At 43.4% G+C, this 19,063-nt stretch overlaps 1 protein-coding gene across 1 annotated transcript in view; it reads right to left on the bottom strand.

Annotated features, from left to right (window-relative positions):
- Nucleotides 1-15,383, bottom strand: part of SLC26A3 (solute carrier family 26 member 3) — a 28,254-nt gene extending 12,871 nt beyond the window's left edge. The window contains exons 1-10 of the mRNA XM_043588596.1: nt 15,105-15,383; nt 14,304-14,443; nt 12,474-12,584; nt 12,046-12,218; nt 10,582-10,746; nt 8,138-8,290; nt 7,645-7,727; nt 3,026-3,173; nt 2,814-2,927; nt 2,630-2,707 (exon numbers count right to left, since the gene is read on the bottom strand). Of these exons, the coding sequence (XP_043444531.1) occupies nt 2,630-2,707; nt 2,814-2,927; nt 3,026-3,173; nt 7,645-7,727; nt 8,138-8,290; nt 10,582-10,746; nt 12,046-12,218; nt 12,474-12,584; nt 14,304-14,443; nt 15,105-15,235 (1,296 nt within the window). The 5' untranslated portion in view covers nt 15,236-15,383. The remainder of the gene's footprint in view (nt 1-2,629; nt 2,708-2,813; nt 2,928-3,025; nt 3,174-7,644; nt 7,728-8,137; nt 8,291-10,581; nt 10,747-12,045; nt 12,219-12,473; nt 12,585-14,303; nt 14,444-15,104) is intronic.
- Between the last annotated feature and the right edge of the window lie 3,680 nt (nt 15,384-19,063).

Genomic DNA, 19,063 nt, shown 5'->3' with positions numbered 1-19,063 from the left:
GTGAGTTCGAGCCCCGCGTCAGGCTCTGGGCTGATGGCTCAGAGCCTGGAGCCTGTTTCCGATTCTGTGTCTCCCTCTCTCTCTGCCCCTCCCCCGTTCATGCTCTGTCTTTCTCTGTCCCCCCAAAAAAATAAATAAACGTTGAAAAAAAAATGTTTAAAAAGAAACCCTGATGTTGATACAACTTGATTAGTAGATTCACGAAGAATGATCTGGGTGGTAAACTCTCCTCTAACCCCAGCAACACTTGGGGCTTCTGCTTCTCCACGTGCCAAAATGAAATCATTTGTCTTGCAGGAATTAGGATAGTTCTGGTAGAAAAAAAAAATGCAGACTAGGCAATTATGCTCTCTTCCTTATTCGGATTTTAACACAACGGTAGGAACATGCTCCTGACACCCACCCCCCACCCCCAATTCAAGCTGTTCGTTTTGAATGGACGATGGCATTTGTGTATCGACCGCTGTTATGCTGTCACGGCGCAGTGCGTGAAGAAGACCCCGACAGCTTTTATTTTCCCATCTCAAAGATAGTTTGACTGGTCTGGGTGTTTTTTGATTTTCACAAGTAACATTCAGAACTTAATATCTAACCGGTTAATTTTACTCACTGTGAGAACAGAGGCCATTGTTTAGGGCACTAAATAATGGCCTTGGTGGCATGAAAGGGAAATTGCCAGTTAAAAAAATGGCGAAAACCGAATAGAGCCTGTGATCTAGTTAGCAGTATGGTTTTGTACTGGTTTCGGTAACGTACTGTGGCTACATAAGACGTCACCACCGTGGTGGCCGGGCGAGGGGTCTGCCGGACTCTGTACAACGTGCTCTCCCCCCTCACCTGGTCAGTATTCCACAGAGAAACAGTTTTTGAAAAATTTTCATTGAGATCCCTACACAACAGAGCCCTTTCAAAAAATAAAGATTACAGAGCACTGAGAAGCCATAGAACGGAAAAGGGGGATAATCTTAGAGGGAACCAGGCATCCATACTGCAGTTGATATAAAGCATTAAACACGGATGAAAGGCTTTGAAGTCCGCTGATCCTTAATCAGCACTCAAGAGACATTTATCATTAGCTACTGGCATATTTCCTATGACACGGAGAAGCAAGCCAGCTGTTCCAAGCAAACAGATGTTGCACGCACAATGGCAGAATGTGTCACGTGGATCCTTTGTAGCAGGACCTTTGGTTCAGGCCCTTGGTGTGCTTTATTCATGAGGGAGAGAGAATTTTAAATGGCAATTACTTCTTGAGGTTCTCTATCTCGATGTGCGTGAGGTAGAGCCCAAGCATATCCACGGGAAAAGCACAGTAAGGCAGAATTCTCAGTGGGGAGGGGGGCTGTATGCACACTTGTTTCTATTGAGATCTACATTCTTCTATTTCTTTGAGGGGCTTCTTGATTCCTTTGGAAATCAGTTAGCTCGTGGAGAAGGCACCTTTTCGGCCAATAGTACTCCGCAATGCTTGAAGACAGATTTGGCCAGTGGGGCTCTTTGGCATAACCACACTGTTTGTCCAGAAACCTGGGAATGTCGTCACTTTCCAGCCACCAACCAACAAGGAAAAAGGCCTAGATACCAACCAATAAACACTGGGGGCCCGTGTCTTACCTCTATGCCCTTTGTAGTCAGAAGTGTAATATAATGTATATAGAGTAACAACAATACGACGGTAATAATATCAATAATAATGGCTGCCATTCGTTACCTGCTTGCCCTGTGCCAGGCCCCGGGCTAAGTCCTTAATGTACAATATTTCATTTCGTTTTCACAGCGACTCTGTGACGCGGGTACTGTTTTCCTCCCCATTTTACAAACGGAGCACTTGAGGTTCAGAGAGGTTAAGTAATTTGCCCCAAAGCACACAGAGAATAAGTGCCAGGGCCGGGATGAGAAAAGTAGGCCTACAGGACTTGAGCGCCAGGGCTCCGTGGAGCACCTCAAAATTATATGACCACCACGAAGAGCAACGCATTTACCATTGTCGGTCTCCTAGAGATCCTCTGTTTCCCAGGGCCCGCTGCTGTTTTTAAAAATCTGGGTGCTGTCGCAGGTTGCAAAGCACGAACCTAAACCCTCAAAGATGACAGCAGAGATGGACGAAGGAGCATGAGGGTGAGGACGGGAGGCCTGTGTGTGGCGCTCGCTTCCATCCCGCAGTCACCCGGTGCCGGGCTTGGAGTCCGGACTAACTCCGGGAGCTGCAGGGCGGATCCCTAAGGGCGGGTTGTGTGGCTGGTAGCACCACTCCCGGAAGCTGATAGCGGCCCCAGCTACCTGGGCCTTTAGGAAGATCTTCACTCCCATCAATGCACATGGAGGCAGTGGTGCCAGCGTGTCTTCCCGTCCAAACATTAGTTATCTTCGGGGCTACAGACACGCCGGAGGGTAGAGTAGATAAGGTAGCTGGGGCATTTTGCATTGCTAACATTCATAAAATGCCGCCAGTGGAAAAAAATAAGTATTTTTGGCCCACGAGTATTGATTAGGAAGAGTGCTTGAGAGTCTGCAGCGAGCTCATTTTCCCATTCAGTTTGTGCTTCCAGAGTTGAAGAACCAGGGTCTTGGATTCCTCCCGCAAAGCGGAGAGACAGAGAGAGAGTACCCAAACACAGACAGGCGTTACCTTTTGTAGTGGCTCCAGAAGAAATCCAATGGATACAATGACAATCAGAACAATGATAGCAGAGAGAAGCCCAGCAATCTGTTAACGACGAAAAGATGCTCATCATGGAATTGCCTTCTCCCCTGGCTTGGATTTCCCCGGCACAATCGCCAGGGGGGCCCTGGCAGCAAAGACCCTGAAATACCTGTGTTTTGCCTCCAGTGCTCTCCTGAACCCCCGATCTGGAGAGGGCAGTACTCGCGGCAAAGCCTTTGAATGATCCACTGAATATGTTACTCAATCCCAAGGCTATTAACTCCTGGCAGGAGAATGAAGAGGAGAATCTTTTTTAGAGGTGGCACCGTCGAATATTACTCAGAGTGGCCAAAGGACCCCCAGCATAGGTTGTAAACTTACCTGATTGCCATCAATCGGGTAATCATACTTGAGGGAATAGACGCTGGCCACTGAGAAGGCCACCACAAAGCCAACGATCGCGATGCCGAAGCTATCCCCGATGGTCTCTTGGAAAATCTGCATGTCGGGTGCACTGGGGGACTGAAATCTGAAAAGGAAATTGAGCCGAGTTTGAATGTCACCAACCTACTAATAAACCTTCAGTGGCATCCATTTGCCCTCAGGAAAAGCCCGAATTCTTTAGCAAGGCCCCCATCCCTCCCTTCCCCCCCAACTCCTGCTCAATCGCTATCATTTCCCAGAATTTATTCTCCAGCAATACCAAGCTTTTTTGTTTGTTTCTCAAAGGCATCACCTGTACTCTTAACTTGGAAGCTTCGAATTTGCTGCTCCTTCTGCCCGTACCATTCCCCTCATCCCCCTCCCTCCCTCCTTCCAGAAAGTCCTCCCTCACCACCAAGGTCAGGGTTAGTTGACATTCTCCAGGCTTCTCCAGCTCTGGATGCTTCCCTTCCTTATCCCTCCCTCCCACCCCCCCGCCCCAACTCCCTACCCCGACACAAAGCAGGGACTATGACTACTTCATTATTCTATCACCAGGACTGAGCATTCTTCATGGCGTACATCATGGCGTACGTCAATAATCGTCTGGCGAATCAATGAATGAATGCAGTCCAGGCTGACTTTTGTCTCACTGTGGAGTGTGGCCAGCAAGAATTTAGCACCACCACAAACTTTGGAATCTGTTATCTTACTGTTGAAAAGCAATGCTGCTTGATTTTGATACAAGAATACCAATCCAGTCCCATGATAACGGTGCATCTGATATTTTGCTAGTATAGCCACGCCATAAGGTACACTTGTATCCCTCTAAGCTTCATGCAACATGTCTTAGATCCCACTGGTATTGTTACGCTGGATTGAAAAGCATCACCCATAATCCCTCCAACAGTCATCCATGGATGAAGGTCTTTGAACGAACACAGTTCAAGACAAGGGAAGCGAGAAAATCTCCCCTCCATTGATAGCAATACCTTTCATGAAAAGCTGTTCGCAAACACATGGGCCTCGGACTCTGCCCTAGGTTCCACAGAACTGCTAGAGCCAGCTGTAGCCCCGATGGAGAAGGGCATTTATAGTGACGTAGTGGTCAGGGAAACGTTCAACTCAGAGAAGAGCCATCTGTGTTTGTACCTCATGAATTTAGAACAGTTCAGTGATACTTACTAATTGTATTATAAAAGGTACAAGTATCTCCAAGTCAACGCCGATTTACTGACATGCTCAACTCCTGTCAACATCTGTTTCTGACCTAAATCTTAATGAAAGTAGGTTTATTGGATCCATTGGACAATTTCCTACTTGCTGTTCATATTTTGTGAGTATCTGTGCTAATATACTTTCAACCTTAATCTTTAAAGAAATTTTTTTATGTTTATTCATTTATTTTTTAAGAGACAGAGTACAAGCGGGGGAGGGGCAGAGAGAGAGAGAGAGAGAGAGAGAGAGAGAGACATAATCCGAAGTAGGCTCCAGGCTCTGACCTGGCAGCACAGAGACTGACGCGGGGCTTGAACTCACGAGCCATGAGATCATGGCCACGAGATGAGCCGAAGTTGGATGCTCAACCGACTGAACCACCCAGGTGCCCCAGCTTTAATCTTGAAGAAGTACCATGACCACAAATTCTGCAGCTACCATGAATCAGAAAGTTAGCTTGGAATATTGTTTTCTACAAAACAAACCCCAAATCCATGATACAATGAAGATTTGCGTTTTATACCAAAATAACCAGAGGTCTGCTATTATTCTTGTGTCCTGGCCTCTAAATACCTTAGACAGAGTGGTGTGGTGGAGATTTACAGTCTGAAAACTTGGATTCAGTTCCTGGCTCTGCTACGTACCCTTTCCTGAGCCAGTTTCCTCATTTGTAAAGGGAAGATAATAATGCTTGTTTTATTTACTTCATAATTTGGGGGGGGGGTCAGATAAAATAATGAATACTGTTAGAACTATTAGAATACTAATAGAACATGAATACTATTTACACACTGTAAGGTACGAAGTGCCTGTTAGCTATTATTATAAGATCCCTCTGGAATCAGAATATGTCCTGTGTGTCTCCTTTACTGCTTCAATGATCACTTTCAGTCAGTGGGTGTGACTTTCTTTCAGTCAGTGGGTGTGACTTCACAAAATCATTTCTGGGGTGTCACACTTATTAACAGCAGCTGAGCAATAATTAATAATCATTGTTTTCCAGGTGTATTCTTTTTGCAGTCATCGGAAATTTAAAATGCCCTCTCGGGGTCCTGGATGGCTTAGTCAGTCGAGCTTTTGACCCTTGATCGCAGGGTTATGGGGTCAAGCCCTGAGTTGGACTCTGCACTGAGCATGGAGTCTGCTTAAGATTCTCTCTCTCTCGGGGCACCTGGGTGGCGCAGTCGGTTAAGCGTCCGACTTCAGCCAGGTCACGATCTTGCAGTCCGTGAGTTCGAGCCCCGCATCAGGCTCTGGGCTGATGGCTCAGAACCTGGAGCCTGTTTCCGATTCTGTGTCTCCTTCTCTCTCTGCCCCTCCCCCGTTCATGCTCTGTCTCTCTCTGTCCCAAAAATAAATAAACGTTGAAAAAAAAATTTAAAAAAAAAAAAAAAAAAAAAAGATTCTCTCTCTCTCTATCGCTCACTCTGCCCCCTCCTCTGCTCACGCATGCGCTCTTTCTCTTAAAAAAAAAAATTAAAAAAATTAAATGCCCACTCAATTATCACTCAGAAAAAAATGGAGTGCAAAGAGCCCAGCACCTAATTTAAGTGCTAAATTAGCAACAGTTAGTAGTCATGCAGTGTGAGCGCTTACTCTAGGCCAGGCACCTAGGCATGTCACATGTATTAACACACTTAATCCTTACAAGAAGCCAATGTGAGAGCTACTATTTTTAGCCCTGTGTTTTCAGCCAAGGACACTGAGGCATAGAGTTTAGTTATTTGCCCAAGATCAAAAAATAACTCAAGTAAATCCGAGGCGCTTTGCCTCGAGAATAGCCGAGCTTGCCTACCAGGCTACACTGTCTCCCTAAATGCGAGTTATTCCTTCCCCCACCCCACAAACACTGTGGAGAGAGGTCCACCGACATTCAAGGTTTATTCACTAAGAAAAGTCTCTAAGACTGTAACTAAGTGTTCTTTTTTTTTTTTTTAACGTTTGTTTATTTTTGAGACAGAGAGAGACAGAGCATGAATGGGGGAGGGGCAGAGAGAGAGGGAGGCACAGAATCAGAAGCAGGCTCCAGGCTCTGAGCCATCAGCCCAGAGCCTGACGTGGGGCTCGAACTCACAGACCGCGAGATCGTGACCTGAGCTGAAGTCGGACGCCCAACCAACTGAGCCACCCAGGCGCCCCTGTAACTAAGTGTTCTTAAGTTTATCTTTTATTTCCCAAATCCTTATGAAAAGATCCTCTTTAATTTTTCTATTTTAATTTAATTTTAATTTTATTCTATTCTATTTTAATTTTAATCTATCATCTATCTGCCTACCTACCTATCATCTATTATCTATCATCTATCTATCTGTCATCTAGCTAGCTAGCTGTCATCTGTCTATGTAATTCATGTCTTCTAAAACTTTTAAATAAAGTATAACCACTTGCAAGTTGCAGAGTGAAGAGAAACCCTAGAAATGGTCTTTCAGTTTCAGACTAATTCCTGCTTAAAAATCTTTTAAATTAAAAGTGGTGTTTGAAATTCATTAAGTGTAACAGATGACTCTCTGGTGATAAAAATATTTTTGCTTTAAAATACACATACTTGCTTTTTTTAAAAAAAATGGTTATTTTAAAGTCCACTAAGCATGTGAATGCTGATTTCTGGAATTCTCAAAAACTCTTTAGGCATGGGGAGGGAGGGAAGTCTTTTTTTTTTTTTTTTTTTTTTTTTTTTTAACAGGAACACAATTTGTCCTTGGAAAGCAAATCAAAAGACATTGAGGCTATGGTCAGAGGGCAGAGAGAAGAAAGCCCAAAACTGGATCCTTCTTCTCAATCCGATAAATGCAATGCAATCAATACATTTTCAATGTCCTGGCATGAACTGGACCTCCCGTCCTGATCTGCAGTGTTAACTGTTGCTCTGGCCTTGTTTTGAATTTGATCACGAGGAAGGACAGAGTGTGCTCTATCTGGATTGCTCAAGCAGTGTGCCACAGGTATTCCTTCTGTGTCTCTTTTGAACTGTTGGAACTTGGCCCCAGTAACCTCAAACAAAATACTACATATTGTTTATAGTAATTTATGGACAAGGAAATCTGGCTTCATTTGGTTCCTTTTTTGGGAGGAAAAGCAGGTTTGATTTTCCTATTTTTTTACTTTGTTCTACTTTAACCTGCGTGGGAATCCCTGCTCATCTGGCGTGTGCATTCTTCCACGAGGACAGACTTTCTGACATTAAGAACTGCAGAGCCTCTGTGGCTCCTTCCTAGAAGGAGAGTATCGTGCCTTCCTCATCCTCCCAAGAGGTAGGGAGGGTTCTGAGCTGGATTAGTGCATTTCAGCTTGCGGCCCTCCGTAGCTACTGCCCACTCTCTAATCAGTGCTTGGAGACTGATCATAAAAGACACACTTACCCTCTTTTCATCTCCCCAACCACAGCCACCTCAAACCTGTTTTTGAAGTCAAAGCCATAGGACACACCTGTTGCGATCACAGTCTGCAAAGTTGCAAATTGCCCAAGTTAGAAATATGAGATAATGACTAACAGTCTGCTTAGATAAGAATCTCAAGCCCAGGCTTTGCTACTTTTTACAAAAGTCCTGAAGCAATTCTAATGTGTCACCAGAGTTAAGAACCACAGCTCTGATTCCCGTGGGTCTGTCACCCTCTCCGAGACCTTGCTCTCTGAGCTGGCCACGTCTTACATGGAGAGAACGAACCCAAAATCATAAAAGGAAGTAATTTAATTCTGCATGAAGAGAACGCCATACTAAAGATTACACCCAGAAAATGCAGAGATGGCATCTGTCCCACTAACACCTCCTGATCTGCAAATGGCAAAGGGCTTTCAACAGAACAACAGGAGACTAATGAATTCTGGAAGAAAGTCTGAAGATGATCAGTTACCATGATGAGTTCAATTGGGATGGGCACCGGAAGTTTGGCTTTGTAGCGCTGATTTATTTCCTTAACCACAAATACAATCAGCAGAATAATCAAGGATGTCACAAGGTCTGCAATGTTAGTCTTCTCTATTTGTGTGAATATGGAATTCAGTACCTAAAATCATAAAAGCGAAAGACAGCCAAGTGCTATACTTTTTCTTTCTTTTTAAAAATCTTTTTTATTCTTACTTTTTTGTGAACTTTTTAAAAATTTGAGTGCAGTGGACACACGATGTTAGTTTCAGGTGTACAATACAGTGATTCGGCCTCTCCAGACGTTATGCTGTGCACATCACAGGCATAGCTCCCATCTGTCACCATGCAACTCTATTACAAGATCACTGACTGCATTCCCTATGCTGTGCCTTTATTTCCGTGACACATTCATTTTACAACTCGACTATATCTCCCTCTCCCCTTTACCAACTCCGCCCAAACCCCCAGCCCCACCCCTCTGGCAACCATCAATTTCTTCTCTGTCTTTATAGGTCTGATCCTGCTTTTTGTTTGTTCATTGGTTTGCTTCCCCCTGGCCAAGTGTTATATTAACGTACAATGTGGATGCAACATTTGATTATCTCCAAACAGATTTACAAGAAACATTGAGGCAAAAAGGCAGACATAGATGGCATAGCAATCCTCTGTTCTGCTCATGTTAACCATGAATCAGTAATTGTAGCTACTACCATGGAGGTAGGAGAAAGGTAGGTTAGCATAGTATTGGCACCACACTGGTTTAGGGATGCTTTTGGCATTTTTGCTGGGAAGCTTTTTGGCCGGTGTCCAAAATTTTCACATTTTTCACAACTGGTCTCTCCGCTCTTCGGTCTCGTTGGCCATTATTCCACAATCATCATCATTGCTCTCTCCAGGGAATAAACTCTGGTCCCCAAAAGTTTTCTTAGCATGTGTCTCCTTAATTCCCGGCCTTTTTTTTTTTTTTTTAAAGGTCAAAGCCCTTCACATTTCTTGGTTTACTATCTGTCTCACTTTTGGGAATTCGTTTCCTAGCTAATTGTGCATTGTGCATAATCTTAATTTTTTTTTTTAGTTTTATTTATTTATTTTGAGAGGGAGAGAGAGTTTGTGTGTGTGCACATGAGCAGGGGAGGGACAGAGAGAGAGAGGGAGAGACAGAGAATTCCAAGCAGGCTTCTCATTGTCAGCCTGCCTTAGGGCTTGAACTCACGAACCGTGAGGTCATGATCTGAGCCAAAATGAAGAGCCACTTAACCAACTGAGCCACCCAAGAGCCCCTGCATAATCTTAATTTTTGAGGCCACTTGGATTCCATATCCTTGGGATCCATATAGCTCAAGCAGGCCCAAAATAGATCTCAAATTGTTCCTCGAACATTCCACTTCTAGAATAGCTCTCAATGGGAGTGAGAGAGTGTTGGTTCCAATATGGAGCAAATTCTGTCTCAACTCCCAATAACTAATAAGCCCAACTAATAAGCCCAAAGTTAATCAAAGCAAGGACATAACAAAGATCGGAGTGGAAATAAATGAAATAGAACTAAAAGGACAATAGAAAAGATCGATGTAACCAAAAGCTGATTTTTTGGAAAAGATAAATAAAACAGGCAAGCATTTAGCTAGACTCAGCAAGACAAAAAGAGAGAACTTAAATAAAATCAGAAGGGCTAAGAGGCACCTGAGTGGCACAGTCAGTTAAGTGTCCAACTCTTGATTTCCGCTCAGGTCATGATCTATGGTCGTGAGATAGAGCCCTATGTGGGGTTCCACCTTGAGCTGGGAGCCTGCTTAAGATTCTCTCTCTCTCCCTATTTCTCTGCCCCTCCTCTGCTCTCTCTCTCTCTCTCAAAAAAATAAAATAAAATAAATTGGGCTTTAAATAATCAGAAGCACTAAGGACACGGTCATTCTACAGTACATCCTCAGGTAGAAGAAAGAGCGACTGCCCTATTTACACATTGGCTAATGTCCTTTTGCTTTATAAACACGGATGCATCGAAGAGTCAGAAGAACCTCAATTTTAAAAGAACAAGACCTGCCTTTGAGAAACAGCGAAACGTTAACGTTCAGTTAGCACATTTCTTTCAAAATAAAATTTGGAGGAAAGTTTTAAATCTTGGGACAAAATAGGAAAGCCTTTAATAAGGCACTTCAAGTTTTTCTTTTAAATAATACTTAAGAGTCAAATCTCAGAGCACTGGTACTTAATTTCCTTTGTTCACGTTGACCGGATGGTAGACGTGGTTGATATTCAGTGTTCTGCCCTTTGCCACTAATTTTTTCCTAATGTGACTAAATATCACCACCCGTTGACTTCTTGGAAGTTGTAGGCAAGCCCCATGACGAAGGCATTACCGGAAAGTTCTCCCAGACACATGATAGTAAATTTCACAGACTTCGATACTTTTTAGGCCAAAGGACTACTCACTTTGAAAATTGAAAATGGATCAGTGTGTGCAGGAACATTCAGCTGAAGCATAAACTTGAGCTGAGAAACCAAAACGTGCACGGCAGCAGCTGTGGTGAAGCCACTGATTAGGGACTCCGATAGATAGATCACCACGAACCCAATCTGCAGAACTCCCATGAGCAACTGGGAAGAGAAGGGCAAAGGCCTTTGTTAGTGTAGATTACCGGCACAGCTCAACAAACTAAAGCACCAGCCGCTGAAATCATTCAAAATGTAAAGGTTCAGCCTGTATGCCTGTGTCTTGAAGCAGGTGTCCTTGTCTCCTGGAACACCTCGGGTTCAGGGTGCCTCCCTCCCCTTCCTTCCCGTATCCTACCCGCAAGGTCGATCATGACATAGTGTTCACATAGCGTGTGAGTCTAGTATATCCCAAGAAGTAGCAGGCTTATTCCTCCCCGCTCCACCTTTTAAGATGCCGTACCTTTAGAAGACTCACCCAACATACCTTCCATAGCAAAAGCTTATCTAGAATCAGCCCTCATAAATTTTCCCATGTAACTTTAAGTGACTTTCTAGCTGCTATGGCATTCATGGGTGATCATCCATTCATGTTCCTTCCAACAAGTTACTTTCATAGGAAGGACACAACTGTGTATTAAACCTCAGAAGTGCTCGCTTTTAACCAGGGGCCACAGTTGTTAATTCCCCCAAAGCATCAGTATTTTGCAGTAACATGAATGGACAGATTCTCCTTCCTTTGGATATCTGGATGGCCTTTCCATTCGCGTCTTGGAATGCAGCCGGATCTGTGGGCACGCAAAGGCACTAGATGCAGAAACGTTATTTAAGAGAACCGGCCGTGTTGTCTGTCAGTTGGACACACTGCTGATGTCCTTGTTTAAATTGACTTTTTTTTTCTTTAAAGAATGGCCTTAGCCAATAATATCACTAATCATAAACGTAGGCAACATCTTGAGGAATCCATGACATTTTCACTATTCCCTAGCAATGGTGTCAGGGGCATGAATGAGGCTTTAGCCCCTCCATAATCCTCTACAGCTTTCCCGAAAGTCTGATGTGGACAGTTCAAAGTGCTAAACCCCAACCCTTCCAGCTAGATTACAGTCCCTGAGGACTTAGAACGAGAAAAGTTCCAAAGATGCCAGTGTCACTATTACTTGCATATAGTTATGTTTAGTGACTATATTAATTTCAGGTATTTTACTGCATTAAGCATTTCTCTCCTCACCACTGGTGCCTCCCTGTTTCCACCTTTCCTTCTCTCTAGACCCACATTCACTCATCTTTGCAAGGTGGATCTTCTCTTCTGCTTCTGGTTGGGGGGAGGGACCCTTCTTATTTCCCGAAAGAGGGATACAGTCCAAAGGGAAGAGTGGAGGGGTGGCAGGAAGGAGAAAGAACGGAAAGATGTGCACCAGGCAAGCAGCATGGGGAGGGCAGATCACACGAGAAAGTGCTCACCTGAATGATTCCAGAAAGGATTGTAACCGTGGCAGCCACCATCACCTTATACTCATCTGCTGATGAATCATTACTCATTGAGCTATTAGAGAGTTCCAGAGCAGCTGTACTCTCCGACGGGGTTAATCTCACAACTACTGCTCCCACCATCATACTCAGAACTGGAAATGGACCTAATTAGCAGAGGATGCATTGTAGTCAATATACGCCTCCCTAAGGCACAATTATCTTTCAACCATAATGTAGCGGATAAAAAGACCGCTCCCTGTAGCTCTGGCCTCCTTCCCCAGCCCCCAGTCCCAATTCTTACAAGAAACCATGACTGCCGTCCTGGGTTATGCACAATTTGAAATTAATCCAGTGCGTGGCTAATGGAGTCAACAAAGAAAAAGCAGTGTGAGCATTAATTAGCCGAAGAATTCACTTACCCACAGATATGTGTTTAGAAGTGCCCAAGAAAAAGTAGATTATAACTGGGAAAAAGGCTGCATACAGTCCGTAGCTTGGGGGGATGGTGACCAGCAGAGCAAATGCTAAACCTGTAAATACACAAGCATCAAGGTCTTTACTTCATGCAAGGGGAATCATAGAAGTCTTCATTAAGTCCTTCAAGTGTTTCAGACTGAACCTTAAAAATAAGTTACTTGATTAGCTCAAAGTGATTGAAGATGTAAATGTAGGAGCTCAAACTATAATACTCTTAGAAGAAAATATAGGCGTAAGTCTTCTTAACCTTGGATGAGGCAATGGTTTTCTTATAAATGACACCTACAGTGTGAGCAACAAATTGAAAACAGATAAAATTGAGCTCTGTCAAAATTAAATGTGTGCTTCAAAGGATACCATCAAGAAAGTGAAATGACAATCCACAGAATGGGAGAAATTATTTGCAAGCCATATCTTGGATAAGAGTCTAGTATCCAGAATATATAAATAGCTCTTGCAACTCAACAATACAAAAAATAACCTAATTTTAAAATGTGCAGAAGATTCATTTCTCCACGGATATACAAATTGCCAGTAAGCCCGTGTAAAGATGTTTGACATCATTAGCCGTCAGGGAAATCAAAATCAAAAGTAAATGAGATACCACTTCAGACTCACTCGGATAGCTAAAACAAGAAAGGCAGATAGTAGCTAGTGTCCACAAGGCTGTGGAGAAATTTGAACCCTTGTATGTGGCTAGTGGGTTACCATGTGGCAGCAATTACTCTCCTAGGGATATACCGAAAAGAATTGAAACACAGGTTCACACAAAAACTGGCACACAACTGTTCATAACAACATTATTCATAATAGCCAAAAAATGAAAACAACCCAAATGTCCATCAACTGATGAATGGATAAACAAATGTGGTATACCCATACCATAGGATGACAGTCATCACGGAAAGAGGGGAATTACCCTCACATGCTACCACCTGGATGAACCTTGAAAACATTGTGTTAAGTGGAAGAAGCCAGATACAAAAAATTCTGTGATTCTGTTTATATGAAATGCCCAGAATCGGCAAATCAATAGAGACAGAAAGTTGTTACCAGGGAGATGGATGGATGGATGGATGGAAAGTGACTACTAATGGACAAGAAGGTTTGGGGATGGTGCTGGTGATAAAAACGTTCTGGAATTGCATAATGATGATGGTTGCACAACCTTGTGAATATACACAAAGAACATTGAATTTTATACATTAAAAGGATGACCTTTATGATATATGAACTACGTGTCAATGTTACTTTATTTTTTGTAAATGTTTTTATTCACCGTTGAGAGAGAGAGAGAGAGTGAGGGAGAGAGAGAGAGAGAGAGAGAGAGAGACAGAGCGTGAGCAGGGGTGGGGCAGAGAGAGAGGGAGACACAGAATCCGAAGCAGGCTCCAGGCTCTGAGCGGTCAGCAACACAGCCCAATGTGGGGCTTGAACTCATGAACCGTGAGGTCATGACCTGAGCCAAGCTGGACACTTAAGCGACTGAGCCACCCAGGCACCCCAATTACATCTCAGTTTTATTTTTTAATCTTTTTTTATTTTTATTTTTTACATTTTATTTATTTTTGAGAGACAGAGCACGAGCAGGGGGAGGGGCAGAGAGAGAGGGAGACATAGAATCCAAAGCAGGCTCCGGGCTCTGGGCTGTCAGCACAGAGCCTGATGCAGGGCTCGAACTCACAAACCGTGAGATCATGACCTGAGCCGAAGTCAGACACTTAACCAACTGAGCCACCCAGGTGCCCCACATCTCAATTTAAAAAAGTTACCTTGCAGTACAGCTACCAGCCCTGTGCTGATTCCGGAAACAATGTCACTGAGTAGCCATTCCTTTATCCGGTAGGCTGGTAACCAAGATGCTATGGGGAACAAAGACAGGGCGATTCTCTTGGCCTTTTGTGTGGAACAGCTGAAAACATTGAAAACCATACTCAGTTAATTATTATCAAATTTTAACACTGGGACCTAATTGTAGAGGAAAATTGATAAAGGGGATACCATATTCAAGAATGAACGACCACGTTCACTACCTTTCCCACTAACATTTGCCTGCTTATCCATATGGACTGCCTCCTGGTCACTACCAAAGGATTTTCTTCCTTTCTTTCCTTCTTTCCTTTCCTTTTCTTTCTTTCTTTCTTTCTTTCTTTCTTTCTTTCTTTCTTTCTTCTTTCTCCCTTCCTTCCTTCCTTCCTTCCTTCTTTCCTCCCTCCCTCCCTCCCTCCCTCTCTCTCTCTCTTTCTTTCTCTCTTTCTTTCAAAACATGCTGATTCTCTTTGGCCATAATAGAGCTTATGTGTCATCCTCAGCTTGGATTTTACGATGTTTCAGTGGAGAATTTTCCTCCGCCCTCATTTATTAGTCTTTTGATAGGGAAGTTGGGGTTGAGAGCTGAGACGATGTTCATTTTAGAGATTCCCTTTCCAGCTCTGACAGGGAGTAGGAGGTTTGGACACCAAAGATAAAAAGACTCTGGAGGCTATGGGCTAAAGCCAGAAAGGAGAGCTTGAGAAGTTAAGGAGAAGGTGTCTCACTTATTCCTCATACCAGTACCTTAAAAAGTATCTTACCTACAACACACTTTGAGATGATCCAGAAAGGTCTTGTGATGCCTCTGCTTCTTCTTATGTTCTTCCCCAAAAGCATTCGCAGAATACACTGGCCTGGCTACAATGTACTGATTCCCAATGGGTTCGATCATTTTGCTTGCTCTGACGACTGTGGTAAGTGGGAGACCTTTGGAACTGTGTGGCAAACTGTTCTTGCCTTCAGCAGGTTCAAATGCCTGAAACCAAACAGGGCTTGCTTCTTAAATAACTCGGAGATAATGTGATGCAATTTACAGATGAGTGATCTCCGAACTGAATGTTACCACCTTTTGAGATCAAAAGAGACAGGATTAAGGGACCTAGATTGTGTTTTGCGACAGTGATATCACTTTTTACTCCAGTGAGCTGGACGCAGCTCCTTTGGGTAAGTAAACAAGGGCTTTTATTATTTATTTTTAAAAGATCACCAAAAAGCAATAAAAATGGACTCAGTTTACTAATCAGTGAGTGCATTTTTGTTGTTGTTGTTGTTGTTTTTTTACTTGTTAGGTGTGATCTTATCAAGAAAAGGAATTTATTTTTTTTTCCTTAGGAACGTTTCCAAGGTTGTGGCATTAGAGTCCTGGGACAGCTGAGATTTAAAGTCTATTCATTGCCTCTTAACTTCCTGTCAAGGCTATTCCATTTTATACATCTGAATTTTTGTAATACCTATGAAATGCTTGAACTTTGGGAAATTCAAGGATATTGCCCATTTATTTTTCTATTGTTTCTAGGAGAGTTTTTCCCACATGTAGCTGAGGAAACTATTGCATAAAGCAAGTATTACTTGCTTACTTCGTTGACCAGTGAGGAGATCTTTTTAAGAGATTTTGGGCAACTTTGCCAACCTCTCTGAGCCTCATCTATATCATTGAGCTTATAATACTCAAGGTTCAGGGTGCCTGGGTGGCTCAGCCAGTTAAACGTCTGACTTCAGCTCAGGTCATGATCTCACGGTTCATGGGTTTGAGACCTGCGTTGGGCTCTGTGATGACAGCCAGGAGTCTGCTTTGGATTTTGTGTCTCCCTCTCTCTCTCTGCCCCTCCCCAGCTTCCACTCTGTCTCTGTCTCTCTCAAAAATAAGTACATTAGAAGTTTTTTAAAAATAATACTCAAGTTTCAAGGTAACTCTGAAGATTATATGAGAACGTTTTTACAGCATCTGGAGCATCTGGCATGGCGCCTGGCACACTACAGACTTTCGCTAAGTGATCGTTCACATCCTAGCTATTTGCATTTTCTGCCTAAGATGTTTGTATTTTTCGTTGTTGTTGTTGTTCTTATCTCAATCAATTTTGCAAAATCTTTTTAATGCACCTGACCTATTTGGCCCTCACACTCCTTTAAGGCGCTTCTTGTTCTTAGTGTCCTCTTCCTACTAATGAGAAAATAATAGCACGCTCCTCACCACAAAAATCCAAGTACTCTTCCTCAGGTAAGAGAGCTAGCGGAGGGTCAAAAACACAGCTTCCGATTTCAGATTTCTTTGCTGTGTCTTCTACAGCATGTGCGGCTTCTCTATTGTCCAACGTGCAGGTGAGTGAGGACCTTTCCAACTACCCTTAGCATTTTCCCCTGTAACCTTGTTTCTGTGTCGCTACCCACAATCCCCAGAATTTTGTTCCCTGACCTCAATCACAGTTATTAATTGAATCATTTCAAACTAGATCGTAACTTGTGGCATGGAGCTCTCTCACTGCTCAAGGGATTTCCGGCGTGTTTGCGGAGCTCAAGTGACAACCGGGAATCAGACGGGGCCGCAATTTCCATTCCACCTGTCTTGTCTTTGACCACCCATTTCTCTCCCCCATCCTATTCCCTAGTGTCCTCTAAAGTCCTCTCTACTGATCTTCTCTGACCCCTGTGGAGTGCTTCTGCCTCATCTTCTGGCTTGACCTCCAGAATCTGGGGTGTTTTTGAGCTTTGTTGTGACTGTTAGACCTCCTCTGTTCTTCTTTCTGAGACTTCTCCCCTCCAAACGAGCTGCTTGTTTTCCTGGCCTCTTCTCTATCCGCCCCCCTCCACCCCATCCCTCCACCCCAGGCCCCAAGTGTCAAATCTCACCAATTACACACTACTCCTCATTGTCAGAAGAATGTTCAAGAAGTGGGATTGGCTCACTTATTGCTATGCATGGCACGGATTTTTGTCCTTCTGTGCCAATTACCGCCAATACAGCTGGGGCGTTAACACTTCACAGCTAATCCCCGTCAATGACTCTTGACACCTTAGATCTCTTGCAAACGCTGTCTGGAGTGTCTTTCAAGGACAGCTTTCATCCTGTGAGGTATCCCACCTAGCCACCCTTAGGATGGAGAAGACGCCAGCACCGTGCCCTTATTTCATATGTCAGATGCTGCCGTGGACAGAAAAGAGAGATTCCACTATTTTGTCACTTTACTCCTATTTTCACCAAGTTGTCCAGAAAAAGTCATCAACTCTTTCTTAAGAAAGTACTTCTTTTTCTTCCTTTTGCTTCTGTATGTTTTTTCTCTGCTAAGACACGGTTTGATTTTTTTTTTTTTTTTTTCCAGTTACATCGATGGTGGAAATAACTTCGTTTCTCTTTGCTTCCTTGCTGGAGGATGACCATGGCTGGTTCTTGAGTGGGTTCCGTCATACCTCCAGCTGGATCAAGGGCCTGGACCCCGCCAGCCTGTCCCACATTGGAAAGTTCCTCCTCACCCCAAGCACCTACTACAAGGGGAAGCGCTCAAGGGTAGGCATCAGGGCAGCTAAAGAAATCTTTCCAGAATTTACAGAAAGAGACCTTGAGGGTCACATTCCAGTCTTGTGGTTTGTTCTTTTGCTGCCCTCCTTGCTTCCAAAGCTGCTGCCTCCTGGTCCACACGTAGCACACAATGTGAGCCACTGAATCAACCACCGTGATGGCAATTCTGCCCGGAGAAGGTCCAGATAGTCATAAATTACTGTCATTCTCCGTTTCATCGTTTCTGGGATTCTTTAGTATGACCTACATTAGTTAGGAATTTGAAAACAATTTTCTTAACTTTTTTTGTTTGTTTGTTTTTTTACCTGAACAAATTACCTTGCCTCGGAAATTCTTGGAAAAAAATTTTTCTTGGTTCCTAGAATTACAATTCCGGTCTTGTCTCCAGGATTACACCCATATTAATATATGCCTTTTCATGTTCTGATTTATCGTCATGCCTCACATTTCTCTCTGGGTTTCCTAGGGTGTCAGTGGCTTTTAGGGGATTGAAATTTTTTCTTAGGCATCTTTCCTCCTAATAATTTTAGAATTCAAGGCCTTGTTTGTACACATTTCCACTTTTATTTCCTTTCCGATGATGTGTTATTTAAAATTTTTTGGCCTTTGTGACATATATGTCATATACGTAGACTCACATATATGCATATGTATAGACCTATGTGGTTCTGAGGCTCAGTCATACACACTCGTCTTTCTCGGCTTTTTTTTTTTTTTTTTTTTCTGAGCAGGAATTTAATCCTGGATTTGATTTCTGAGGTTCAGTTTTTTTAATTGAACTATTCTGGTTTATGAATAACTTTTTGATATTTCTAGTGATTAAGGATGATCATGTGCATTACCCCTCCAACCCCACCCTGCACCCAGTTCCGCCCATCTCCACCCTGCAGCCAGGCACTGAGTGTCACCGCCTGCCTTCCAGTTACCGAGAACCTCCACGCTGCCTGCCCCCTCCGCTGAGAGATGTCGAATGGCCTTGAGTTTTCCACTCCTCAGCATTTATCTATCCAAGTGTTCTAGTCTCTCCGAGCGCTGCCCTTTCTGCTAGGAAACAGCTCATTTGAACCCAGATGCTCCTAAAACAGTGCTAGTATTTCTCTTTAATTGGTGGTGATTAGTTTTTAAAAATTTTTTTTAACGTTTATTTATTTTTGAGACAGAGAGAGACAGAGCATGAACAGGGGAGGGGCAGAGAGAGAGGGAGAC

This window comes from Prionailurus bengalensis, chromosome A2 (genome assembly GCF_016509475.1).
Source record: "Prionailurus bengalensis isolate Pbe53 chromosome A2, Fcat_Pben_1.1_paternal_pri, whole genome shotgun sequence".
NCBI classification, from domain to species: Eukaryota; Metazoa; Chordata; class Mammalia; order Carnivora; family Felidae; genus Prionailurus; species Prionailurus bengalensis.
The sequence above is the reverse complement of the archived record's forward strand: the minus strand, read 5'-3'. Positions and strand labels throughout refer to the sequence as shown.